This window comes from Babylonia areolata, chromosome 23 (genome assembly GCF_041734735.1).
Source record: "Babylonia areolata isolate BAREFJ2019XMU chromosome 23, ASM4173473v1, whole genome shotgun sequence".
In the NCBI taxonomy this organism is placed as follows: Eukaryota; Metazoa; Mollusca; class Gastropoda; order Neogastropoda; family Buccinidae; genus Babylonia; species Babylonia areolata.
In genome coordinates, this window is record NC_134898.1 from 4,551,960 (window position 1) to 4,579,750 (window position 27,791).

General features: G+C 42.5%; 1 protein-coding gene across 11 annotated transcripts in view; it reads left to right on the top strand.

Moving 5' to 3' along the window:
• LOC143297920 (dystrophin-like) overlaps positions 1 to 27,791 on the top strand; it is a 477,394-nt gene that overhangs the window by 189,943 nt on the left and 259,660 nt on the right. For 8 of the 11 annotated variants that reach the window (XM_076610493.1, XM_076610497.1, XM_076610498.1 and 5 more), the window contains 9 exons: positions 942 to 1,115; positions 5,013 to 5,168; positions 10,457 to 10,621; positions 12,498 to 12,680; positions 13,966 to 13,992; positions 17,967 to 18,122; positions 22,796 to 22,957; positions 25,191 to 25,436; positions 25,632 to 25,772. In XM_076610493.1, the coding sequence (XP_076466608.1) occupies positions 942 to 1,115; positions 5,013 to 5,168; positions 10,457 to 10,621; positions 12,498 to 12,680; positions 13,966 to 13,992; positions 17,967 to 18,122; positions 22,796 to 22,957; positions 25,191 to 25,436; positions 25,632 to 25,772 (1,410 nt within the window). The remainder of the gene's footprint in view (positions 1 to 941; positions 1,116 to 5,012; positions 5,169 to 10,456; positions 10,622 to 12,497; positions 12,681 to 13,965; positions 13,993 to 17,966; positions 18,123 to 22,795; positions 22,958 to 25,190; positions 25,437 to 25,631; positions 25,773 to 27,791) is intronic. The other 3 variants (XM_076610494.1, XM_076610496.1, XM_076610495.1) reach the window with 3 other exon arrangements.

The following is a 27,791-nucleotide window of genomic DNA, read 5'->3' on the forward strand; positions in this document are numbered from 1 at the left end:
GTCCTGTGCAAACTGCTACCCGCCTATGCGGAGAAAACGAAAGTAGCTACGGCCGATAACACCTGTTATGGTGTCACTGAAGACCATGCATCAATATTAGTGTTTGATCTTCTTCTTCTTCTTCTTCTTCTTCTGCGTTCACTCGTATGCACACGAGTGGGCTTTTACGTGTATGACCGTTTTTACCGCGCCATGTAGGCAGCCATACTCCGTTTTTGGGGGTGTGCATGCTGGGTATGTTCTTGTTTCCATAACCCACCGAACGCTGACATGGATTACAGGATCTTTAACGTGTGTATTTGATCTTCTGCTTGCATATATACACGAAAGGGGTTCAGGCACTAGCAGGTCTGCATATATGTTGACCTGGGAGATCGTAAAAATCTCCACCCTTTACCCACCAGGCGCCTTCACCATGATTCGAACCCGGGACCCTCAGATTGACAGTCCAACGCTTTAACCACTCGGCTATTGCACCCGTCAGTGTTTGATCATGATGAAGACAATTTATTTTTGGTTTATGTTGTCTTTTTCAGTCGCTCATCCTCTTCGCTTCTCACATGCACAGAAGAACAGTATACAAAGTAATTTGGTCTGAAAACCTGAAAGAACAACCAGTGTAAATATGGAAGATATGGCACTATCGGATTTGATGATTCAACTTTTTGTTGGCATGCAGTTATTGTAAATATCTGAGGTCTCCTTAGCCAGTGCAAATAGAGAAGATGTTGGCACAGGCAGATGTAATACAATATCAAAATTAAGCATCAAATATGTGGTTGTTTACACTGTCTTATAAAGCAGATCGTTAGCCTGACTGAAACACTATGCAGAACTGGCGTAAAAGTACCAGGAATTCAGTGAAATAAAAGATTAGGCATCAAAGCATCAGATAAATGGCTGTTTGCATTGTATGATAAACCCGACCTTCACCCTGACAGAAACACTACGCAGAAGTGGCGATAAAGTTCCGCAAGTTCCAGCGACCGCCGGAGTTCGAACCCAAGCTGAGTCACGTGAAGCGTGAGCTGGAAAGCATCCAGGACACCATTCACCTGGTGGAGGTTCCCTCTGATGACCCTGCCGCTATCCAGGACAGACATGTCACTTGTATGGTGAGTCTTTATCACTATACAGGACAGACATGTCACTTGTATGGCGAGTCTTTATCAGTATCCAGGACAGACATGGCACTTGTATGGTGAGTCTTTATCAGTATTCAGGACAGACATGGCACTTGTATGGTGAGTCTTTATCACTATACAGGACAGACATGGCACTTGTATGGTGAGTCTTTATCAGTATCCAGGACAGACATGGCACTTGTATGGTGAGTCTTTATCAGTATTCAGGACAGACATGGCACTTGTATGGTGAGTCTTTATCACTATACAGGACAGACATGGCACTTGTATGGTGAGTCTTTATCAGTATTCAGGACAGAGATAGCACTTGTATGGTGAGTCTTTATCACTATACAGGACAGACATGGCACTTGTATGGTGAGTCTTTATCAGTATTCAGGACAGACATGGCACTTGTATGGTGAGTGTCTTTATCAGTATCCAGGACAGACATGACACTTGTATGGTGAGTCTTTATCAATATTCAGGACAGACATGGCACTTGTATGGTGAGTCTTTATCACTATACAGGGAAGACATGTCACTTGTATGGTGAGTCTTTATCACTATACAGGACAGACATGGCACTTGTATGGTGAGTCTTTATCAGTATACAGGACAGACATGGCACTTGTATGGTGAGTCTTTATCACTATACAGGACAGACATATCACTTGTATGGTGAGTGTCTTTATCACTATACAGGACAGACATGGCACTTGTATGGTGAGTGTCTTTATCACTATACAGGACAGACATGGCACTTGTATGGTGAGTCTTTATCAGTATTCAGTACAGACATGGCACTTGTATGGTGAGTCTTTATCAATATTTAGGACAGACATGGCACTTGTATGGTGAGTCTTTATCACTATAAAGGACAGACATGGCACTTGTATGGTGAGTCTTTATCACTATACAGGACAGACATGGCACTTGTATGGTGAGTGTCTTTATCACTATACTGGACAGACATAGCACTTGTATGGTGTCTTTATCACTATACAGGACAGATATGGCACTTGTATGGTGAGTATCACTATCCAGGACAGACATGGCACTTGTATGGTGAGTCTTTATCACTATACTGGACAGACATGGCACTTGTATGGCGAGTCTTTATCACTATACAGGACAGACATGGCACTTGTATGGTGAGTCTTTATCAGTATACAGGACAGACATGGCACTTGTATGGTGAGAGTCTTTATCACTATACAGGACAGACATGGCACTTGTATGGCGAGTCTTTATCACTATACAGGACAGACATGGCACTTGTATGGTGAGTCTTTATCAGTATACAGGACAGACATTTTACTTGTATGGTAAGTCTTTATCACTATACAGGACAGACATATCACTTGTATGGCGAGTCTTTATCACTATACAGGACAGACATAGCACTTGTATGGCGAGTCTTTATCAGTATTCAGGACAGACATGGCACTTGTATGGTGAGTCTTTATCAGTATTCAGGACAGACATGGCACTTGTATGGTAAGAGTCTTTATCACCATACAGGACAGACATGGCACTTGTATGGTGAGTCTTTATCACTATACTGGACAGACATAGCACTTGTATGGTGAGTGTCTTTATTCCACCCTTTGCATACCTGTGCAGAACTATTTCCAAATTTAAAGGTGATCAAACTTTTCCTCCAGTATTGACCTGTACAAAAGGATTTCCTCTTGAGTGTACCTGTGCTGAAATATGTGTAATGTTTAAAGGAAGATTTTCATTTTGCATTGACCTGTACAGAAGGATTTCCGCCATTGTGTACCTGTACAGAAATGTGTCCAATTTTTAAAGGTACAGAAAGATATCCACCAGCATGTCCCTTTACAAGAAAGATTTCCACCAGCATGCCCCTGTACCAAAACATTGGCTCCAGTTTGTATACCTGTTGTGGAAGCATTTCCTCCTGTTCAGTGTTTAAACTCATGAAACATTTAAAGTTATAAAACAATTTCCACATGCTTCTGTCTCTGTGCAAAAAAACATTCCCAATATTTAACTCATTCTATGCCTGATGCAAGTTTAATTACTTCCCCTGTGAACCTGGTGTGGGTGTTCTTCTTCTTCTTCTTCTGCGTTCGATGTTTTGGCTGCGTCAGACGGTCACCCCCGTCGCCACGATGTAGCCCACGGTCTTCTCCAGGTCGTGGCGGTCTCCCCAAAGCTGCGCCTGTAGCTCCGTGCCCCCTGGCCAGGTTTGACGCCGTAGAGCTTCATGGGTTGGGCAGTGTTGGAGGATGTGTTCAGGGGTCTGGGGTCCAGTGCCACATGGACACTCATCAGTGTGGGCGATCTTCATACGGTGAAGGTGACTCAGTAGTCGGCAGTGGCCGGTTCTCAGTCTGAAGAGGACAGTCTGCTGGTGTCTCTGGAGCTGGTGGATTGGATCGACACCACTGTTTGCACCCAGCCTTCTCATCCACTGGTTCTGGTAACGGTTGTGGATGATGGTCCTGGCCTCTCTGTAGGTCACGGGGTGGCTGAACTGCTTCATTTTGCTGCCTGCCTTGGAGAGAGCATCGGCCTTTTCGTTCCCCATGACCCCACAGTGAGAAGGAACCCACTGAACAGTGACAGTCGACCGTTTTGAAAGGTCATGAAGGGCTGCTTTGATGTTTGTCAGCTGCTGTTCGTTTCTGGTTGACTGGAGTCCCTGCAGGAGAGATCTGCAGTCAGTGAAGAAGGCTATCTTTGGGGTGTGGGTGTTCTCATACCAATACACTATCCTGATCTCATTTATTCTTGCTTCGTACAGTTGGCATTCTAAACTGAGCCATTTAACAGATTCAAGAAGCATGAAAACAAAGCTTTATTAACTCTCTCCATACGAACGGCGAAAGAGACGACGTTAACAGCGTTTCACCCCAATTACCGTCATCAAAATATTGCAAGCGGAAGGCTCTTATACTGAAGACGTGAATGTTGACAAAGAATACCACAATTCTGACGACGGAAACTAAAGGTTGGGTCATTCAGACACCCACTGGACATCCGAGGGGTCTGTGTAGAGGAGAAGAGAGGACTGGCCGTACTGAGTGAGTTAAACCAACAGTTTTCCATTGAGTTTTTGCCATCTTAGTGAACAATCCTTTTCCTTTTTTTTTTTTTTTTTTTTTTTCACTCACTTGTGTAAACAAAGTGAGTCTATGTTTTAACCTGGTGTTCGGTTGTCTGTGTGTGTGTGTGTGTCCGTGTGTCTGTGTGTCCATGGTAAACTTTAACATTGACATTTTCTCTGCAAATACTTTGTCAGTTGACACAAATTTGGCATAAAAATAGGAAAAATTCAGTTCTTTCCAGTCACCTTGTTTAAAACAATATTGCACCTCTGGGATGGGTACAAAAAAAAAAACAAAAAAAAAAGAAGAAGCCTAATTATATGCAGACTGCATTAACTGTTACATTTACTGTTATATTTATATTTTTTGTATTCTCTAAACTTGGCACTTTGACCTCTTATTCTGACACAACAACAAGAGCAGTCATTATTATCATTTTCTGTTCAAACAGGAACTTCTTTAGCTAAGCATGGAAGTTTTATTTATTTTGCAAACGTTTTGGTGCAGATAGTAAAAAAGGGAAATTACTCTGTAATTAATGCTAGGGGACTTAATTTGCTTTAAACTGATCTTTCTCATCTTAAACATTACATTTTGAAATTATACTCAATACATAAAAAGCTTGTGTGTTTTACTCTCAGTCACAAGTGAGTCTTGAAGGCCTTGCCTCTCTTGTTTTGTTTTTAAAAAAAAAATTTTTCTTAATGCAGTGCTTTCATGTAGTGCTGGTCCAGGGGAGTTGTAGTAGCAGGCGTGCACTGTGGTTTAAAGCCTGTAAACATTTCCTCCTGTTTATGTCCCTGTGCAGAAATACTACAAGACGATGAGCGAGCTGAAGCCTGAAGTGGAGTACGTGATCAAGACTGGGCGACAGGTAGTGGAGCGTAAACAGGTAGACTTCCCTGACAAGCTTAATAAACAGCTGGACGCCATTAAACAGCTCTATAACGACCTGGGGGCGCAGGTACTTCTACTCATCTCACTAACAGGGTGGATGGATGTTGTCTGTCTGTCTGTCCGTCCGTCTGTCTGTCTGAGTGGATGTCTTGTCTGTCCGCCTGTCTCGTTTAGTTGTTTGTGTGTTTGTGTGTGTGTGTGTGTGTCTATTCTTTGCTTGCTTGCTTTTTTTTTTGTTTTTCTGTGTGTGCTGAATTTTGTTTGTTTATTTAGTTGTTGTTTTTGTTTTTTTTACTTTACCTTTGTTCTATAGGTTTGTTTGTTTTTTTCTCTGTGTGTGTGTGTGTGTGTGTGTACATTTTAGAAGTGTTTTTCCATGAGTGACTATTTTTACCCTGCCATCTAGGCAGTTATGCTTTCATGGTGCAGTACACGTTAGATATATTTCTGTTTTTGTCACATTTATATATCCATTACATGACTCTGTGTGTGTGTGTAACATCTTTCCACTCTGAGTGCTTTTAGACATAAGATTAGATGTGTGTGTGTGTGTGTGTGTGTGTGTGTGTGCATTGTCATTGACACATTCCATTTGTCTTTGCTTTATACGAAGTCTTGATTGAAGTGTCCAGCGTTGTTGTCTGCTCCTTGCCCTGCTCTGATGATGAGCAGTGTGGAGAACAGATTACTTGATTACTTGTTTTTCCTTGCTTTTGTTAGTGTCTCAGTTTTCGTGAACTCCCTCAACAAATGCTCCCCACCGTACACCGAGTATGCATGCTGAACAGTCTGCATGGTTATCACTCGGTTAATGAAGGATCTACTTTAACCCATTGAATCCAACACTCGGGCAATGCTCTGGCATCTTCATTCTTTTCATTAAAATGGTTTCTGCGTTCCTACACATGCATGACCTACAAGCAAAAGGAACTAATTTCTACAGTATTTCTGGCTGTGTGGAGTGATGGCCTAGAGGTAACACGTCCGTCTAGGAAGTGAGAGAATCTGAGCACGCTGGTTCAAATCACGGCCCAGCCGCCGATATTTTCTCCCCCTCCACTAGACCTTGAGTGGTGGTCTGGACGCCAGTCATTCGGATGAGACGATAAACTGAGGACCCGTGTGCAGCATGCACTTAGCGCACGTAAAAGAACCCACGGCAACAAAAGGGTTGTTCCTGGCAAAATTCTGTAGAAAAATCCACTTCGATAGGAAAAACAAATAAAAACTGCATGCAGGAAAAAAATACAAAAAAATGGGTGGCACTGTTGTGTAGCGACACACTCTCCCTGGGGAGAGCAGCCCGAATTGCACACAGTGAAATCTGTTGTGATAAAAAGAAATCAAATACAAATACTTGTGAATTTGAATGAAAAACTGGCCGATTTAAGTATGTAATTTGTGTCTTTCTGCATCAGTGTGACAGGAAAGCCTGCCAAGGCTGTATGCTCCATAGACTTGAATGGGTTAATGAGTTTAAGGCAGACAAATCTTAAGCCATCATAAAAAGTATGTTCCTTGCTTATCTATTGCCCTCGTTAATAAAGAGCTTGCCTTGTCGTGCCGTGTCTTGTCTTGTCTCGTCTTGTCTTGTCTTGGCAGTGGTGTATGAATATATTTCATGTAGCACTGTTTCTGGTGGGTGTTGGTTAGTTTGCATGGTGAGTTGTTTGCATGAACATGTATCATTTTTTATTGTACATTATTTGCTTCTCACTGCAAAAACTGCACACTCACACATAGAAATGATTATACCATTATTTACTTTTTTTCTTATTTCATGTGTCTGTTGTGTTTATATTATTATTTCATGTGATTGCTTAGGTTTCTTACTTTTACATGAAATAATACCGATGAAACACCGGACACTTTGTTTCAAAAGGAAACTGTCTGTTTAATCACTTACAGCTGCACGGTTGTTTTGTTTTCATATGTAATATTTAGTTTGTGTGTAATTTTTTTTTTGTCTTTCAAGTAACGTTTGACATTAACAGACTTACCAAAACATACTGACATAGATTGAGATGCTGTGAGTCAAAGGACTTTTGTGCTGTGAAGTGCTGGTACGGTGTGGACAAAGTTTGCTTGAGAAATAATACTATATCAGGTCCACGTTATATGGCCTGAAAATCCTACTATCCATAACAAGTACACAGTACAATATTTCTGCTGCAGTTATAGCCCCCTGAAATCCACAAGGAACAGTGCACAGGAAAAGTTCACACAACAGTTCATACAGGAATACACAAGAACAGTTCACATAAGAAAAGTTCACGCAGGAACAATTTAAAGGATTCAGTTCACACAGGAACAGTTCACACAAGAGCAATTCACAGAAACAGTTCGAAGGGAGCAGTTCAAGGCCACTTTGTGCAGACAGAACTACAGAACAGCTGATGATGCACTTTTCCTGCCACTTCACTTTTTTTTTTTTTTTTTTTTTTTTTTTTTGCTGCCCCATCATCTGCACCATTTCAGTGGCATTATTCCCACACCGCTCATTTAGATTCCCCCATACACGGCCACACCCGGGTTCGTCCGTCGCAGTTCCAGCGTCGGCAGTCCACAGGGAACCATCGATGTTAGGTTGCCAGGAAGCCACACACCAGAGGAGACCCTGCACTGCTGCTGAGTCACTTTGGTGGTGTTCAGTGGTGCCTTTTCTGTTTTAACGTACTTAGGACACGACCTACTAAGCCCCCTACTAACGACAAAAATGGCTTAGTCGCGGAGCCAGACTGAGTGAGCGTGGTCCCAGTCTCCCCATTTAAGCCCACAGCACACTAAACTCAGGGTAGGAGCCGGCCACGGGCCGAAAAACCCACCTCCACTGGGATTTTAACCCGCGTCCTCCCAGCCGTCAGTCCGCGACGCTAACCACTTCGCCACGGCGGCTGGTGCCACTTCGCTTTCTTCTTTGGTCACTGTGCACAGTGCACACCCAGTAAGATCAGCTAAACAGTGCTGTGGGCTTTCTCACAGTATTACCTTGAACACATTTCTTCTTCTTCTGCGTTCATGGGCTGCAGCTCACATGTTCACTCATATGTACAAGTGGGTTTTTACATGCATGATCTGTTTTTACCCTGTCGTATAGGCAAACATACTCTGTTTTCAGGGGTGTGCATGCTGGGTTTGTATGTGTTTCCATAACCCACTGAATGCTGACATGGATTACAGGATTTTTATGTGCATATTTGATGTTCTGCACACACACACACACACACACACACACACACACACACAGGCACTAGCAGGTCTGCACATCTGTTGACCTGGGAGAATTGTAAAAAATCTCCACCCTTTTTTAACCAGAGGGCATGACTCGGATTTGAACCTCAGACCCATAGATTGGAAGTCCTACACTTTAACCACTTTGGCTGTTGTGCCTTTCACATTTGAAATAATTGTTTGCACTCTTGACATAAGGAATATATGTCAACCTGACTGCAAATTGATGGTGTGTGTTTGAATGGTTGTAACACATATAGCTTGTGCAGTGACTGATCACAAATGATATTGAGAGCCTGTTTTCGTTTGAGTTTGAAAGATGTTGAAATTCTGACTTTTTCAATCTGAGGGTCCCGGGTTCAAGGGTAACAACACTTGGTGGGTAAAGGGTAGAGATTTTTCCGATCTCCCAGGTCAACACATGTGCAGACCTGCTAGTGCCTGAACCCCCTTCGTGTGTTTACGCAAGCAGAAGATCAAATGCGCACGTTAGAGACCCTGTAATCCATGTCAGCGTTAGGTGGGTTATGGAAACAAGAACACACCCAGCATGCACACCCCCCAAAACAGTATGGCTGCCTACATGGTGGGGTAAAAATGGTCATACACATAAAAGCCCACTTGTGTACATACAAGTGAACATGGGAGTTGCAGCCCACGAACGAAGAAGAAGAAGAAGAAGAAATGCTTATTGAAGGCAAAATTATTAATGAAAGAGGTATTTTTGGTGCTTGTCATGTACATTGAAGGTAAATCTTCAGTATGAGAATGTGCTTTGTTTTTCATTTTGGAATTTCCAAGAGTCAGACTACCAAGAATATTTTGAAATGCAAAAAGCAAGCACAACATATGATTTGTTCTTACAGAGTTGTTAACATGAAGATGTTAATACACAACACGATGCCTTCACACTATTACACAGCAGATATACATCATAAGTTGTGGAATTAGAAACACTCCATCAGCTAGAGATACTTTACAGGGAGAAGTTTGTCATTGTAGTGAACATTTGGACCCAGGATTGCATGAAGTGTAAAGATAAAGTGATAGATTCTGGTGACCTCTCCATTTGTTTTTGGTTGTTTTTTTCCAAATTGTTTCTGCAAAACTGAATTTTAAAGAATGAAAGTTAATATTTGCACATGTACTAACAGTTTGCTTTCTTTCAAACCGTATGATTTCTACAAAAGTGAAATTTAAAGAACAAATATTAATATTGATTTTGCACTTGTCCTAAGTATGCACAGAAAGTTATCAGTTCCAGAAGTTCAGATCTCAAACTTTATGTTGTGTACTTCTTTTACAACCTAGAGAACTGAAGAAGTTGACATGAAAGAAAGAAGACCCCCACCCACACACACACTCTGCGTATCACAGTTTATATCACTCAAAGTGAAAAGACATCAAATTAAAGAAACGATAAACTGAAGCAGTGTCATTCGATCAGCATGTCACAATCTTTTCTTTTCCATGAATGTGAAATGCACATGGCATGCACATGTACATGTTAATCACTAATATCTGATTTGTATGCCAACAGCACACACCCCTGACCAGATCCTTGATAGATGTTGTGCACACCCCCACCACCCCCTTTTTTTCCTGCCTTGTGTCCCACTGACCCCAGTCAGGGCAACAGCCCTACAGCACCAATAGTTGAAAAGCGCAACCCTGAACACAGGTAATTTGGACAGTCCAAAAGCATGATCTGGGACAGACCAAAACCTGACCACAAATTGCCCAAAAGCATGCTAGTCAAGTGAGTGGAGATTGTTCCAGCTCTTTTCAAATGCAATTCCCATGTAGCTGTCGGCATGAGTAAGCGGATATTCCATTCGTTCCAGCCCTTATTATGTTTCCGATATAAAAAAAACCCAGCTGTTACTGATAGACAACACTCTACATTTGGACAAGATGTAATTCAGATATGGAGCTTTTCCCAATACAGGAAAGGAATCCTGGCCATTCGCACTTTGAGGACACTAGCGTTGGGCACTTTTGAGCTATCTCAGGGTGCGCTTTTTGAGCTGCTGTCTTGACTACAAGCGCTGTAGGAAAAACATGGAAAGTTTGCATGTTAGGGCTGCATCCCCTGGCAGGTGAGAATCCACTGGCGGTGTGCAGGTGACCCAGAACAAAGCCAACCTGGACAAAGGGTTGAAGCTGTCCCGCAAGCTGCACAAAGAGATGACACAGCTCAACGACTTCATTTCTGAGTCCAACACTGAGCTGTCCAAGCATCAGACACTGCGCTCTCACAGTGTGGATGAGGAACTGGCCTTTGTGAAGGTAAGGAGATATAGCTTGATGGTCATGTTCCTTTGTGAAGGTAAGGAAATATAGCTGGATGGTCATGTTCCTTTGTGAAGGTAAGGAAATATAGCTTGATGGTCGTGTTCCTTTGTGAAGGTAAGGAAATATAGCTTGATGGTCGTGTTCCTTTGTGAAGGTAAGGAAATACAGCTTGATGGTCATGTTCCTTTGTGAAGGTAAGGAGATATAGCTTGATGGTCATGTTCCTTTGTGAAGGTAAGGAAATATAGCTTGTTGGTCATGTTCCTTTGTGAAGGTAAGGAAATATAGCTTGATGGTCATGTTCGTTTGTGAAGGTAAGGAAATAGAGCTTGATGGTCGTGTTCCTTTGTGAAGGTAAGGAAATAGAGCTTGATGGTCATGTTCCTTTGTGAAGGTAAAGAAATATAGCTTGATAGTCATGTTCCTTTGTGAAGGTAAGGAAATATAGCTTGATGGTCATTTTTCCTTTGTGAAGGTAAGGAGATATAGCTTGATGGTCATGTTCCTTTGTGAAGGTAAGGAAATATAGCTTGTTGGTCATGTTCCTTTGTGAAGGTAAGGAAAAATAGCTTGCTGGTCATGTTCCTTTGTGAAGGTAAGGAAATATAGCTTGATGGTCATGTTCCTTTGTGAAGGTAAGGAAATATAGCTTTCTGATGGTCATGTTCCTTTGTGAAGGTAAGGAAATATAGCTTGATGGTCATGTTCCTTTGTGAAGGTAAGGAAATATAGCTTGATGGTCATGTTCCTTTGTGAAGGTAAGGAAATATAGCTTGATGGTCATGTTCCTTTGTGAAGGTAAGGAAATATAGCTTTCTGATGGTCATGTTTCTTTGTGAAGGTAAGGAAATATAGCTTGATGGTCATGTTCCTTTGTGAAGGTAAGGAAATATAGCTTGATGGTCATGTTCCTTTGTGAAGGTAAGGAAATATAGCTTGATGGTCATGTTCCTTTGTGAAGGTAAGGAAATATAGCTTGATGGTCATGTTCCTTTGTAAGGATATTTTAGCTTTATGGTTGTGTTCTTTTTTTAGCATAAAGAAATATACACAGAAGCTAACTGTTATGATTTCGCTTTTTTTGTTACTCGTGATCGCATTTTGTTCTGACATTACGCCAATGTCAAAATTGTTCTGAGAAGTTCATTTAGGACTACATAGCATAGTCACATGCTTTCCTGCTGTAACATTACCCAGACGCTCCAGACCTGTCGATCACAAGACCAGGGGAGTCACTGCTAACCTTGGTCTCATGTTGTGACGCTCAGTAGTAGAATAGTAGTCTTCAGTTTAATGTCTTCCACTTTAAGTGATATTAGTCGGGGGGGAAAAAGGGGGGTGAGGCATGGAGGGGGCTGGAGGAAGAGGGGGGGGGGAACACAATTGGGCAGAGGGTGAAGAATGGTGTGTGTGTATGTGTGCACAATGTGTGTGTGTGGTGGGATGATGCTTAGCTAATCACGTGCATGTTTATATTGTTTGTATGGCTTGTAGTTAGAATGTACATTTGCTGACGTGGCTTGGAGTCTGAGTGTTCCTACCAAATTTAGAATGTTCCTACCAAATTTTCCGATTGTTCCAACAAACACTTGACGGGGATTGGCATCTCTGAATATAGCTTGAGGGTCATTAGTTGGTGTGTGTGTGTGTGTGTGTGTGTGTGTGTGTGAGCAGGTGCATTGGTGTGTGTGTGTGTGTGAGCAGAAGGTGCATTGGTGTGTGTGTGTGTGTGTGAGCAGGTGCATTGGTGTGTGTGTGTGTGAGCAGAAGGTGCATTGGTGTGTGTGTGTGTGTGTGAGCAGAAGGTGAATTGGTGTGTGTGTGTGTGAGCAGAAGGTGCATTGGTGTGTGTGTGTGTGTGTGTGAGCAGAAGGTGCAGGAGGAGATGCAGGGCCGGGAGGTGTCTCTGAAGCTGGTGCACGAACTGGTGCAGCAGATCCAGGCCCTGGCAGAGGAGGCAGACCTGACCCAGAGCAGGCAGCAGGTGTACACCATCAACCAGAGCTGGACAGAGCTCTCCCTCAGACTCACCAAGCTCAAAGGGACGCTGCAGGTACCTTGCCTGCTGGGGGTTTCATTTTGCTTCTCTGGGGCTTCCGTCTTTTGTACTTTTTTGGGTGGTGAGGGGGGTGGCATTATCATTTTTAATACTCTGATTTTAATTCAGTTCAATGTTATGGATAATTTTGGGTTTCTACTACTCCTTCTCTGGATCAAGCTCTCCCTCAGACTCACCAAGCTCAAAGGGACGCTGCAGGTACTTTGCCTGCTGTGGGCTTCATTTCGCTTCTCTGGGGCTTTCATCTTCTGTCTGGTTTTTGTTTCATTTTATTTTTGTTGATTAAATTTGATTTAGTTCAATTGTTATGGATAATTTGGGGTTCCTTCTACTCATCCTTCTTTGGACAGAGCTATCCCTCAGACTCACCAAACTCAAAGGGACACTGCAGGTATCCTGCATGCTGGGGACTTCATTTCGCTTCTCTGGGGCTTTATCTTTTGTCTTTTTTTTTGTCTTTTTTTTTTTTAAACAATTTTTTCTATTATTTTATCTTAATTTTGTTTAATGTTGTGGATAATCTGGGTTCCTGTCTTTCCTTCTCTGGACAGAGCAAGCTTAAAGGGACACTGCAGGTACCCTGTCTGCTGTGGGCTTCATTTGCCTCTCTGGGGCATTCATCTGTTGTACTTTAGAAAAAAACATTCTTTTCTTTTTATTCAATCTAATTTTGATTCAGTTCAATGTTGTGGATGATTTGGGGTTCCTATCACTCCTTCTTCTCTGGACTGAGCTGTCCGTCTGGTTGACCCAGCCTCAAACGGACACTGCAGGTACCTGCATGCCATGTGCTGGGGGTTTATTGGCCTTTTTGCAGCTTCCTTCCTTCGGGTTTTTTTTTGTTGTTTTTGGGTTTTGTTCTTTTTTTTGTTTTTGTTGTTGTTTTTTTGGGGGTGGGGGGGGGGGGGGGTTCTTTTAAAAAAAAGTTTTGTTCAATGTTTTATGTCTATATCTGTCTGTCTGTCTATCTGACCGTCTGTCTATCTCTCGTTTCTCTCTCTTATCTCTCTATCTCTCTCTCTCTCTCTCTCTCTCTCTATATATATATATATATCTATATATGTATATATACAAATATATGTATACACACATACATGAGGTCTCCACTCCCCAGTTTGTAAAGTTGAAATTTCAACCATAGTTGATATATTCATGGACATTAATCAATGATTGATCAGATTAGTCTGGTACATTTTGCAAAATCTAGTTTTTATTTGACTGCATCTTTTTGAGAAATTTGTCATGTTTGGAACTGCACAAGGCAAAACATATTTTGCAGCGGAAAATGTTCAGCACTCGTCGAAAGGTAATTCTCCTGCTTACATGTAGGTTTCTAGAGTTGATGCACGGAATGGAACTCTAAGTCTTTTTTTTTTTTTTTTTTAATTGGATTTATATGCTTTGCAATCCAGACTTCATAAATATTGTGGTGAACTGAAACTTACTCGGATCTTAAGCATACGTCAGCCTAGTGCGCAGTAGTAAAGCAGGTAAAGGTATGGGTGCTTTATCTTATTGACTCCAGTGTAATCTGTTGATAGTTTTCAGAAAATATGGAGGGGTTCTGTGTTATTTACTAATGTAGAGTGTGGTCATTGTGGTTGTTCCAAGGAAATTTGGTGTGAGGAAAATACCACTAATCCTAAGCTTTGCGTGTTTATGGTGCTCTCATTTCATGTAGATACTGGAAGTTGTATAAGATCATGCATAAGTGAAAAGCATAATTTTTAGTGATAAATGCTTTTGTTGTGTCGAGGTCTCATTTATGGGCTTTTTTTGCTTTATTTTATTTTTTGCAGATCTATTATCAGTAAATTTAACTCATTATGAGTGTGCTTAGTTCGTGCTGTGGTTTGTAATTGGCACTCTTTAATTTGCAAACTTTAGAAATGATAATGAAATAAATCAAATAATAAAAACATTTACATTTTCCAAACACCTTGCTGCTAACACAATGCAACACAGATTGCTTCCAAATGAGAGGTAAATGGGAATATTTCTGGCAAACAGTATATTAAGAAACTGTATATAAAGTTTGGCAGATGATGTAAGATTTTGCTTTGTCTCCCATCAAGCTTACAGCTATAAGATTTGATGACCATGAAGATTGAGACAAGTTCTGTTGCTTCGTGTAGTAGGATGGAAGTGTTAACGTTGTGTGGGTCAAGTCCACATCTTCATGTTTATCTTTCAGTCTTATTGTTCTCCATACCTTTACTTCTGAGAGTCCATTTTTGTAACTATTATTTGCAAGTAGTTTTGCAAATGCTTCAGCCTTTTCTTAGATTCGTTTTATGGTTTTTATCATTCAGCATTTCTTTCATGCAAAAGTGTGACCAATATTTTTTTTCTTGCATGTGCAATCATTCTCTCAGACTTAATATTTGTCTGTCTTCCTTTCAGCAGATTTTTGATTGCTTTTTTCTGACATAAACATTGAGCTATAGCTTTTTTTTCTGACATAAACATTGAGCTTTATTTTTCCCATCTTTTGCTTTCTTACAAGCCTTGTTCTGTTGACGTTACCAACATGCTTTATAGTACTGACTGTCTCATACTTTGGAATGAGAGGCGCAATGTCAGAGTCGGTCAGGTGTCAGACTTCTCATCCAGTGTTCTCAAGTGATCGGGGTTTGAGCCCCTGTTTCGGCATGGTGTTGTGTCCTTGGGAAAGACACTTTACTTTGATTTTCCTTACTCCACCCAAGTGTGAATGGGTACCTCCACGGGCGCAATAACTGAATGGTTAAAGCGTTGGACTTTCAATCTGAGGGTCCCGCTTTCGAATCTGGGTAGCAGTGCCTGGTGGGTAAAGGGTGGAGATTTTTACGATCTCCCAGATCAACATACGTGCAGACCTGCTAGTGCCTGAACCCCCTTCATGTGTATACGCACGCAGAAGATCAAATAAGCACTTTAAAGATCTTGTAATCCATGTCAGTGTTCGGTGGGTTATAGAAACAGAAACATACCCAGCATGCACACCCTTGAAAACGGAGGTTGGCTGCCTACATAGCGGGGTAAAAATGGTCATACACGTAAAAGCCTACTCGTGTACATGTGAGTGAAGGTGGGAGTTGCATCCCATGAACGCAGAAGAAGAAGAATGGATACCTGACTTTGGTTGGGGAAGGTTGAAACGACGGAAGGAGAGGATTAGACCCCTCTTTCCTATGCCAAGCCCTGGACATAGTGGACATGATTTCACTGCCACAGTGGTCATAAAAAAGCTTTTGGAGCTTTAATCTTTAACCACCACTTTGGATTGGACTCACCTATTGCAGACAACACTGCATTCATAAAGGATGCTGCATCTAATGTGTTACTCTCCTTGTTGGTCATGTCATACCTGTTGAATGGTAACCATACATTAGTGAATTTCTTCCCATCTTTTTTTTGTTATTATGCTTTGGAGCTTTATTGTTTGTTTGAATCTGTTTATGTTGATTTGTCAGGTTCTTAATTGGTGGCAAGTGTGTGTGTGTGTGTGTGTGTGTGTGTGTGTGTGTGTGTGTGTGTGAGTGTATGAATTGTGACTTGTGGAGGTACGCACATACTTATGTGGATGTATTACCCCCAGGGTCTTCCAGTATAAACAGCATCCCCAGTTCTTAAAGCTTCCTCTTGTCTGTTGCTCTCTTTGTTTCTACCTTTTTTCTTCCTTAAACTCCACTGGCTTCCTGTTATGTAGGGAATTTATTACAATTTTTTTTTTGCATGTGTTTCTAGCACTTTCACTCAGTACTTGTCTGATCTTGTTCAGCCTTGTGTTCCATCCTGTACAGTGCAATCATCTGCTGACTTGCATATTCTCTGGACACCCACATTGTAGAAAAAAAATGAAATGATAAATTACCAGGACAGCGTGCCCTTTCCATCCCTTTGTCCTGTCAACTGGAATAGACTTCTCTACCAAATTTGTCATGCTGAAACAAAATCTCAGTTCAGAACTGGCTTCATAACAGATCCATACAAATCTACAAATGTGTTGTTCATTTTTGTGACCAATTTTTTTTCCCCAAGAAATTAAATGTGAGTGCCCTGGGCCCCAGTACTAAGGAGGTATAGCACATCATAAATACCCATGATCATATTCTTATTATCATTTATCATTATTATCATTGTATACTTGTTTTTTGCCTTCCTATTCCATTCCATTTTCTTTTTCCAGCAAGCCTTGACACTTTTTTTCTCTCTTTTCCATTGTTGAATTTTCTATGTAGTTGGGAAGTTCTAGTATGTGCCTGTATGTTTGGTAGTTGGGAAGTTCTTGTATGTGCCTGTATGTTTGGCTGGAATGTAAGTGACAGTGTCATATGTGGATGGGTCTGAGAAAGAGCCTCGATGCTGGTGTGTATGAGGTATTGATGTTTGTGGAAGAGTATGAAAGAAGTACTGTTTTTTTCCCCCCGTGATGTTGACCTGTTCGTGACACCCTGACACATAGCCCCCTGTTGTCAGGAGGAACACAGTAGTTTGGAGGGACAGTGTTTGTGTGTGTGTGTGTGTTTGTGTGTTGTGTGTGTGTTTGTGTGTGTGTGTGTGTGTGCGTGTGTGTTTGTGTGTGTGTGTGTGTGTGTGATATATGACTTGTGTGTAGATGTGTACATGATTATGTGGATGTCTGAATGAGCAATGACATCAGTGCCTATGAAGCATGAAGTGCACAGAGGAGCTGTGGCAGAACCGGTCAGAACACTGACCCAGTGTTCACCAGTGATCAGGGTTTGAGGCCCTGTTTCAGCACGGTGCTGTGTCCTTGGGGGGAAAGCACCTTCATCCGACTTTCCTCATTCCACCCAGGTGTGAATTGGTCATTGACCAAGGTTGGGGAAGGTTAAAGTGGTGAAAAGATAGAACTGGGCCATGCCTTCTTCTGCCAAGCCCTGGACATAGCGGATATGAATTCACTGCCCTGATGACTGTAAAAAGCAAAGGGAACCATTAAAACCACTTGAGTGTCATAGAATGTATCACGTACGTACATAGTAACGTCACTGATGAGGTCATCAAACGAAGAGAAATAACTCTGGAAGGCTGAAAATTCACACAATTTATCTGGAGTGTATATCTCCAGATCATTTTCTCAGTTATAGGCTGATTGGTTTGGATAATGTTTTATGACTCGGAACACCATTTTCTACTGTTTTCCCCCTGGCACTGAAGGGGTTTTAAGCTAACCTTGAGGAAGGAAGTATCCTCCCCCCCCCCACACACACACACACACACTGTAGAGCTGTTTGTGATGACAGCCTGCTGCATGTCATGTCATGTCGCCAGGAGGAGAACAGCAGCCTGGAGGCACAGTTCATCGACTTCCAGTCGCAGATCCTGAAGGTCAAGGACTGGCTGGGTCGCACGGAGAACATCCTGGCCTCTCACTCCCGTCTGTCGGAGTCGCAGCAAGCCATGAGCCCCCACACGGACACCGTTAAGGTCTGCATTCAACACGCTGATGGCTTGCATGTGCTGTGTCTGTCAGCAGATGCATGCAAGCTGGTTTTTAACCCTCTTCTGTCCTGTGTGTGAATGGTGTTCTGAGTCTGTGTCCTAACCTGGTGGTCAGGGTTTTGTCTGTGTGTGTGTGTGTGTGTGTGTTCTGTAATGTAATGTGTTTTGATTTAAAAAAAAAAAAAGAGAAAAAAAAGTAGTGTTAGATGAGGAGAGGGGGATGTGTGTGTCTGTGTGCATGTGTGTGTGTATGTGTATGTATGTATGTGTGACTACTAAACTCTAACATCAGCATTTCCTCGACAACTGCTGGCAGAATATGAACCACTTTGGCAGGTATGACTTAGATCTTTCCAGTCACACAAGTCACAAGCCAAGGTGGAAACGATTTCATATAACTCATGTCTTACATCCAGTTTTCATCAAACTAAATGGTGACAGCATGGTCCCTCTGGAAACTCAAGGTCCAGTCTCACAGGGAAAAAAACCAGTGTCACCTTGTGATGATGAGAGGAAAAGCTTGTGACTGTAAGTATAAGCGAGATAAAGTGTTGCGTACGATCTTCCTTCAAACGTGGTTCAGTGATTGGTCATCCTTATTCTTTCTTCTTCTCCCTCAACCCTTTTGAAGAGTCATTGGGTCTCCACACAGAAGAACTGTTCACCAGATTCCTCCAGGTCTGTCCATTTTTTTTTTTTTTTTTTTTCTCAAGGCCTGACTGAGCACGTTGGCTTACGCTGCTGGTCAGGCATCTGCTTGGCAGATGTGGTGTAGCGTATATGGATTCGACCGAACGCAGTGACGCCTCCTTGAGCTACTGATACTGATACTGATACCATTGTGTGTCAAAGCCTGGGTCTCTGCAAAATGGGTCTTCCTTGTCCATTCTGCAGTGTTGTCAGATCGTCACTTTTTCTGTCTCCCCCTCTGTCTTCCTTCCTCAACAGTTCTGTAAAGGAATGTTTCAGCAAGGCCATTGGATCTTGCTAGCAACATGGCTGTATTGGTCATGTTGAGCGGAGAAAAAAAAAAAACAACACATTGGAAAGTGGTGGTCAGGGGTCAGAGTTCAAGGTCACATATGGCATAATGGATGAAGAATGTAGAAGTGTGATAGAGCTCTTTTTTTTTTTTTTTCCCCCCCCCCCCCCCCCCCCCCATCCAGTGTTCATCAAATTTGAACTAATGACTGGTTATGTCAAAAACAACAACAACAACAACTAATCTTGTCAATCAAAAGTCAAAGTTAGAGATCAAAGGTCAAGGTCACAAGAGTGTGTGACAAGATTGTTCTGTCGCTAGGCGAATACACTTTGCAATGCTCTTTTTTTTTTTTTTCTATTGTATCATTTGTGTTCATTGAAGTGGGTTTGCCATTCTTTTTTTTATTTTATTTTTTTTACTCCCTTTATGACTGTTAGTGTTGTGGTGGTATTAGTTGAGTAATGTGTGTCACGTAATATAGCGTGGTGTGGTTTGTACATGTGCGTGCATGTGTGTGTGTTTTCTGTGTGTACTCCATGTTCATATAATCACAATTGTGTGTGTATAAACCTTTTGCTATAAAATCAGAATGTGTAGGTCAATGTAACCTTTTGTATGTCAGCGCATCAGTGAGTACATGCATGTATGGATATGTGATAATACCGTGTGTAACGTACATATTCCTGTAAATCAGAGTCTGGTTAAACATAACATTTAATACTAGTGTAGAGGTATGTGTACACGAGTAATGTCCTGCATGTTTGTCCATCAGCTGGGATCCATTGAAGGTCTCACTGAAAACTGAGGTGCTGAAACATGCTGTAGAACTGTGTGTAATTTGCTTATAAAACCCAGTCAGTTTATATTGTAAACCTCTCTGTGACAGCCTTGAGCGTGTCATGGAAAAGGGAAATTGTCTGAAACCTTTTGCAGTGGTCTGGAAGCTGATGATGAGGAGCTTTTCCTAGCAGTGAAGTCTGCCAAGGCAGGCTTGTTGTGTGTGTGTGTGTGTGTGTGTGTGTGTGTGTGCACGCACACATGAACACACATGCATGCATGCATTCACACACACACACACACACACACACACACACACACACACACACACACACACACACAAGCACACATAAACACAAGCACACACACACACACACATACACATACACACACACACACACACACACACACACACACATGTGCTATAGCAAGACGTCTTGATAAATGAATAAATAAATATAACAAACAAACGCACACACACACACACACACACACACACACATGCACACACACACACACACACATGCACATACACATACACATACACATGCACAGACAATTGCACACCATGGGAAGCTGTGTCAGAAAGACCTGTATGATCATGTCATCCGATATTCTGCTAGCAACATGTGGGTAATTGACCAGGCTCTGAATGCAGGGGATGGAAGAGATCTTCTTCTTCTTCTGCGTTTGTGGGCTTCAACTCCCACGTTCACTCGTATATACGCGAGTGGGCTTTTACGTGTATGACCGTTTTTACCCCGCCGTGTAGGCAGCCATACTCCGTTTTCGGGGGTGTGCATGCTGGGTATGTTCTTGTTTCCATAACCCACCGAACGCTGACATGGATTACAGGATCTTTAACGTGCGTATTTGATCTTATGCTTGCGCATACACACGAAGGGGGTTCAGGCACTGGCAGGTCTGCACATATGTTGACCTGGGAGATCGTAAAAATCTCCACCCTTTACCCGCCAGGCGCCGTCACCGTGATTCGAACCCGAGACCCTCAGATTGAAAGTCCAACGCTTTAACCATTCGGCTATGGCGCCCGTCGATGGAAGAGATAAAACTTACGTGTAATGTGATAATGATAGGTATGCGTTACACATATATCATAGCAGATAAATACAGGTATCCGTTGCATGTGTATCGCAGCAGATAAGTACAGTTGTGCGTTACATTTGTTTGTATTTGTAACTGTTTTTATCACAACAGATTTCTCTGTATGAAATTCGGGCTGCTCTCCCCAGGGAGAGCACATCGCTACACTTCAGCGCCACCCATTTTTATGTATTTTTTCCTGCGTGCAGTTTTGTTTGTTTTTCCTATCTAAGTGGATTTTTCTACAGAATTTTGCCAGGAACAACCCTTTTGTTGCCGTGGATTCTTTTACGTGCGCTAAGTGCATGCTGCACATGGGACCTCGGTTTATCGTCTCATCCGAATGACTAGCATCCAGACCACCACTCAAGGTCTAGTGGAGGGGGAGAAAATATTGGCGGCTGAGCCGTGATTCGAACCAGCATGCTCAGGTATCACAACATCATGTTCAAGTGTGTGTTACATGTGTATCACAACAGATAGGTACATGTGTATGTTACACGTTTATCACAGCAGATAGGTTACATGTGTGCTTTGCACATGTATCACGTAGATAGGTACAGATGTGCATTACACGTGTATTACAGCAGATAGGTACAGGTGTGTGTTGCACACATATCACTAGAGATAGGTACATGTGTTTGTTTCACATCTATCACAGCCGATAGGTACAAGTGTGTTTTACATACGTATCACAGCAGATGGGTACAGGTGTGCATTACGTTTATCTCAGCAGATAAGTACTGGTGTGCATTACATGTATCACAGCAAATAGTTACAAGTGTGCGCTACACATGTCTCACAGCAGATAGGTACAGGTGTGCATTACATGTTTCACAGCACAGTTACAAGTGCGTTACACATGTCTCACAGCAGATAGGTACAGGTGTGCATTAAATGTTTTACAGCAAACAGTTACAGGTGTGCGTTACACATGTCTCACAGCAGATAGGTACAGGTGTGCATTACATGTTTCACAGCAAATAGTTACAAGTGCGTTACACATGTCTCACAGCAGATAGGTACAGGTGTGCATTACATGTTTCACAGCAAATAGTTACAAGTGTGCGCTACACGTCTCACAGCAGATAGGTACAGGTGTGCATTACATGTTTCACAGCAAATAGTTACAAGTGTGCGTTACACATGTCTCACAGCAGATAGGTACAGGTGTGCATTAAATGTTTTACAGCAAACAGTTACAGGTGTGCGTTACACATGTCTCACAGCAGATAGGTACAGGTGTGCATTAAATGTTTTACAGCAAACAGTTACAGGTGTGTGTTACACATGTCTCACAGCAGATAGGTACAGGTGTGCATTACATGTTTTACAGCAAACAGTTACAAGTGCGTTACACATGTCTCACAGCAGATAGGTACAGGTGTGCATTAAATGTTTTACAGCAAACAGTTACAGGTGTGCGTTACACATGTCTCACAGCAGATAGGTACAGGTGTGCATTAAATGTTTTACAGCAAATAGTTACAAGTGCGTTACACATGTCTCACAGCAGATAGGTACAGGTGTGCATTAAATGTTTCACAGCAAATAGTTACAAGTGTGCGCTACACGTCTCAAAGCAGATAAGTACAGATGTGCATTACATTTTCACAGCAAATAGTTACAAGTGTGCGCTACACGTCTCACAGCAGATAGGTACAGGTGTGCATTACATGTTTCACAGCAAATAGTTACAAGTGTGCGCTACACGTCTCACAGCAGATAGGTACAGGTGTGCATTACATGTTTCACAGCAAATAGTTACAAGTGCGTTACACATGTCTCACAGCAGACCCTGTTGCTGCAAATGAACGAGATGAAGAGTCAGGTGGATGAGGTTCGAGACCTGGCCATCACCCTCATGTCCCGCAGTCACCGCTTCACCCCCATGGTGGAACCGGAACTGACCCACCTCAACCAGAGATGGGAAGAAGTGGCCTCCCTCTTGAAGGTGGGTGTGGGTATGTCTGTCTGTGAGAGGGTGCAGTCTGTGTGTGTGTGTGAGGGAGGGTGCAGTCTGTGTGTGTGTGAGGGTGCATTCTGTGTGTGTGTGTGTGTGTGTGAGGGTGCAGTCTGTGTGTGTGTGTGAGGGTGCAGTCTGTGTGTGTGTGTGTGTGTGTGTGAGGGTGCAGTCTGTGTGTGTGTGTGTGTGTGAGGGTGCAGTCTCTGTGTGCGTGTGTGTGTGAGGGTGCAGTCTCTGTGTGTGTGAGCGTGCATTCTGTGTGTGTGTGTGTGTGTGTGAGGGTGCAGTCTGTGTGTGTGTGTGTGTGTGTGAGGGTGCAGTCTCTGTGTGCGTGTATGTGTGTGTGTGTGTGAGGGTGCATCCTGTGTGTGTGTGTGAGGGTGCAGTCTGTGTGTGTGTGTATGTGTGTGTGTGTGTGTGAGGGTGCAGTCTCTGTGTGTGTGTGTATGTGTGTGTGTGTGTGTGAGGGTGCAGTCTGTGTGTGTGTGTATGTGTGTGTGTGTGTGAGGGTGCAGTCTCTGTGTGTGTGTATGTGTGTGTGTGTGTGTGAGGGTGCAGTCTCTGTGTGCGTGTGTGTATGAGGGTGCAGTCTGTGTGTGTGTGTGTGTGAGGGGGCAGTCTGTGTATGCGTGTGTGTGTGTGTGTGTGAGGGAGGGTCTAGTCTGTGTGTGTGTGTGTGTGTGAGGGTGCAGTCTGTGTGTGTGTGTGTGTGTGTGTGAGGGTGCAGTCTGTGTGTGTGTGTGTGTGGGTGTATGTGAAGGTGCAGTCTGTGTGTGTGTGAGAGAGAGAGAGAGGATGCAGTCTGTGTGTGTGTGTTTTAAAGAAGCCCCCACTCATATGCTTGCATGTGTGTGACTGAAGCCTGACTGAATGAAACAGGAAACAAATGATGAGCGCCTAAGGGCAGCTACCAGTCGGCTCTACCCAGTTGAATAACCTGTCATGCAAATGACTCCCTGCTTGTTCAGTGCATAGAGCTTAGCATCTGACAGAAGATAAGCACTGTGAAAGTATCAATAATAATATGAATAACAAAGACTGTAGTGCAAATGAATCTGCTTGTGAAGTGCTTAGAGCTTAGTCTTTGATGGAAAATAAGCACAATATAAGTATCAGTACTATCAGTACTACTTCTACTACTATCTGACTGAAGATAAGCACTTTATAAGTATCGATGATAATATGAATGATAAAGACTGTAGTGCAAATGACTCTTTTAAAGGGCTTAGAGCTTACCCTTTGACCGAAAATAAGCACACTAAGTATCAACACTATTACTACTACTACCACAACCACCACCACCACTACTACTACTACTACTACTACCACAACCACCACCACTACTACTACTACTACTACTACTACCACCACTACTACTACTACTACTACCACCACCACCACTGCTACTACTACTCCTACTCCTCCAATTACTTCTATTACTACTACTGCTACTAATTATTATATTTATATAGCACTGAATCTTGTACAGAGACAAATCAAAGCACTTTCACACCAGTCATTCAAACGCATGCATAACCCTAAAACTGGAAAAACTGAAGAAAAAGGAAGAGACAGGGAAGGGAGGCTATTTTGGGAAGAGGTGGGTTTTAAGGCCAGACTTGAAAGAGCTGAGTGTGGAAACCTGACCAAGTGAAAGAGGAAGTTCATTCCAATTACAAGGTCCAGAGACAGAGAAAGAGTGGCGGCCAACAGTCGAGTGTTTGAATCTGGGTATGCATAAACAGAGTGGATCCAAAGCCGATCGTATAGAGTGGGATGGGGTGTAGAGGTGAAGGCAGCCACAGAGATAGGAAGGGGCAGATTTGTGAATACATTTATAACATAGAGTGCTTATCTTGTACTTTATTCTGTGTGAGACAGGGAGCCAATGGAGGTGTTGCAAGAGAGGAGTGATGTGCTCAGATCTTTTCTTTCTGAGGACGAGTCGGGCAGCAGAGTTTTGTGTGCACTGAAGGGACTGAATGGATGAAGCAGGCAAACCAGACAATAGAGTTACAGTAGTCAAAATGAGAGAGAATGAGAGAAACGACAAGTACTACTCCAACTACTACTGTTACTACCACTACTCCAACTACTACTACTACTACAACTCCTACTCCTCTCACTACTACTACTACTACTACAACTCTAACTACTACTATTACTACTCCAACTACTACTACCACCATGATGACTACTGCTAATTGCTCCATGTGCACAGGCTAAGCAGAGCCACCAGCAAGATGTGGTGACAGCTGTGGAGGTGACCAAGGTGACGACCCCGGTGACCCAGACCTCCTCCCCCGGCCCCCCCGAGTCGCCCCGGGCCAGGACGGAGGGTGAGGGTGAGTTCACGGCGGCCTTCCGGGCTCTGCAGGCACACCTGGAGGCCTTCGAGAAGAACTTCTCCACGCAGGGCAAGCTTCTGGAGACTGACTTCTCCGACAACATTGAGGGCGACATTCAGGTGGGTGGGGATTTTACCAGCTTCTGTGTGTGTGTGTGTGTGTTTGATTCGGTGAGTGAGTGTGTTTGTGTGAGTGAGTATGCTTGCTGTGTGTTTTTGGTTGAGTTTGTTTGTATGAGTTTAGATTTATATGAGTTCATGTGTGTGCGTGCATGTGTGCATACATGTGTACATGTGGCTGTACTGTTGTTGCAGTTAATGGACGAAGAAACCAAACAGCTGGAGAGTGAGGTGAAGCAGGTGATGGAGCAAGGGGAGCAACTCTTACAGGCTGCCGAGAACTGCCGTGACCCAGTGACCCATTCTCGCACCAGCACCTGTCTGCAGGACCTGAAGGTAAGTGAGCGGTGAAGCTGGGTCGCCATCAGTGTTTGATCGTGTGCGAGATGTGAATGTTTTTCTGTTTGATCATGTGTGAGGCGTGTGTGTTCTTCTGTTTGATCGTGTGCGAGTCGTGTATGTTTTTCTGTTTCATTGTGAGTCAGTATTGTATGTTCTTGTGTTTGATTGTGTGTGAGTATTGTATGTTTTTCTGGTTTCATTGTGTGTCAGTATTGTATGTTCTTGTGTTTGATTGTGTGTGAGTATCGTGTGTTTTTCGGTTTGATTGCGTATGAGTCATGTATGTTCTTCTGTTCGATTGTGTGTGAGTTATGTGTGTTTTTCTATTTGATCAAGTGTGTCAAATATGTTTGTTTTTTTCTGTTTGGTCATGTGTGAGTCATCTGTGTTTTTCTTTTTAATCATGTGTCAGTCTTGTGTGTCTGATCATGTATGAGCTCAGCTTGTTCTTCTTATGCAGTTTTTTTTTAACCCTTTGAAGGCTGTCATCTCACTCTGTTACAACACTCATTATGTTACAACACTCACTGTGTTACAATACTCAATATGTTACAACAGTTACACTCACTATGTTACAACACTCACTATGTTACAACACTCACTATGTTACAACACTCACTATGTTACAGCACTCACACTCACTATATTACAAGTCACACTCACTATGTTACAAAAGTCACTATGTTACAGCACTCACACTCACTATGTTACAACACTCACTATGTTACAGCACTCACACTCACTATGTTACAACACTCACTATGTTACAACACTCACTATGTTACAACAGTCACACTCACTATGTTACAACACTCACTATGTTACAGCACTCACACTCACTATATTACAACAGTCACACTCACTATGTTACAAAAGTCACTATATTACAACAGTCACACTCACTATGTTACAAAAGTCACTATGTTACAGCACTCACACTCACTATGTTACAACACTCACTATGTTACAACACTCACTATGTTACAACACTCACACTCACTATGTTACAGCACTCACAATGTTACAGCACTCACACTCACTATGTTACAGCACTCACTATGTTACAGCACTCACACTCACTATCTTACAACACTCACTATGTTACAACACTCACTATGTTACAACACTCACTATGTTACAGCACTCACACTCATGTTACAGCACTCACTGTGTTACAGCACTCACACTCACTATGTTACAACACTCACACTCACTATGTTACAGCACTCACAATGTTACAGCACTCACACTCACTATGTTACAGCACTCACTGTGTTACAGCACACACACTCACTATGTTACAGCACTCACACTCACTATGTTACAGCACTCACAATGTTACAGCACTCACACTCACTATGTTACAGCACTCACTATGTTACAGCACTCACACTCACTATGTTACAACACTCACTATGTTACAACACTCACTATGTTACAACACTCACTATGTTACAGCACTCACACTCACTATGTTACAACACTCACACTCACTATGTTACAACACTCACTATGTTACAGCACTCACACTCACTATCTTACAACACTCACTGTGTTGTTACAGCACTCACACTCACTATCTTACAACACTCACTATGTTACAACACTCACTATGTTACAGCACTCACAATGTTACAGCACTCACACTCATGTTACAGCACTCACACTCACTATCTTACAACACTCACTATGTTACAACACTCACTATGTAACAACTGAGCTCGCAGATCTGGTTGTCGGTCACCATTCTTTCTTTGGACTTCTCATAGTGTTGTATTACATTAGTTCAGCAAAAGCAAATGGCCACTGAAAAAGTACATAGAGAGGAGTAATTGTGCTTTTGATTTGATTCATACCACACTGTTGTCTTTTCACAGTGGTTCAGCCGTTAGCCCTTTCACCACCAGTCAATTTATAGTACAAAATTCCCTTGTGCCATAAACACAGAAAAGACAGTGGCTAAGAAAAGCTGGGGATTCCCCCTCCAATGTATAGCAAATATGGCCTGTCCTA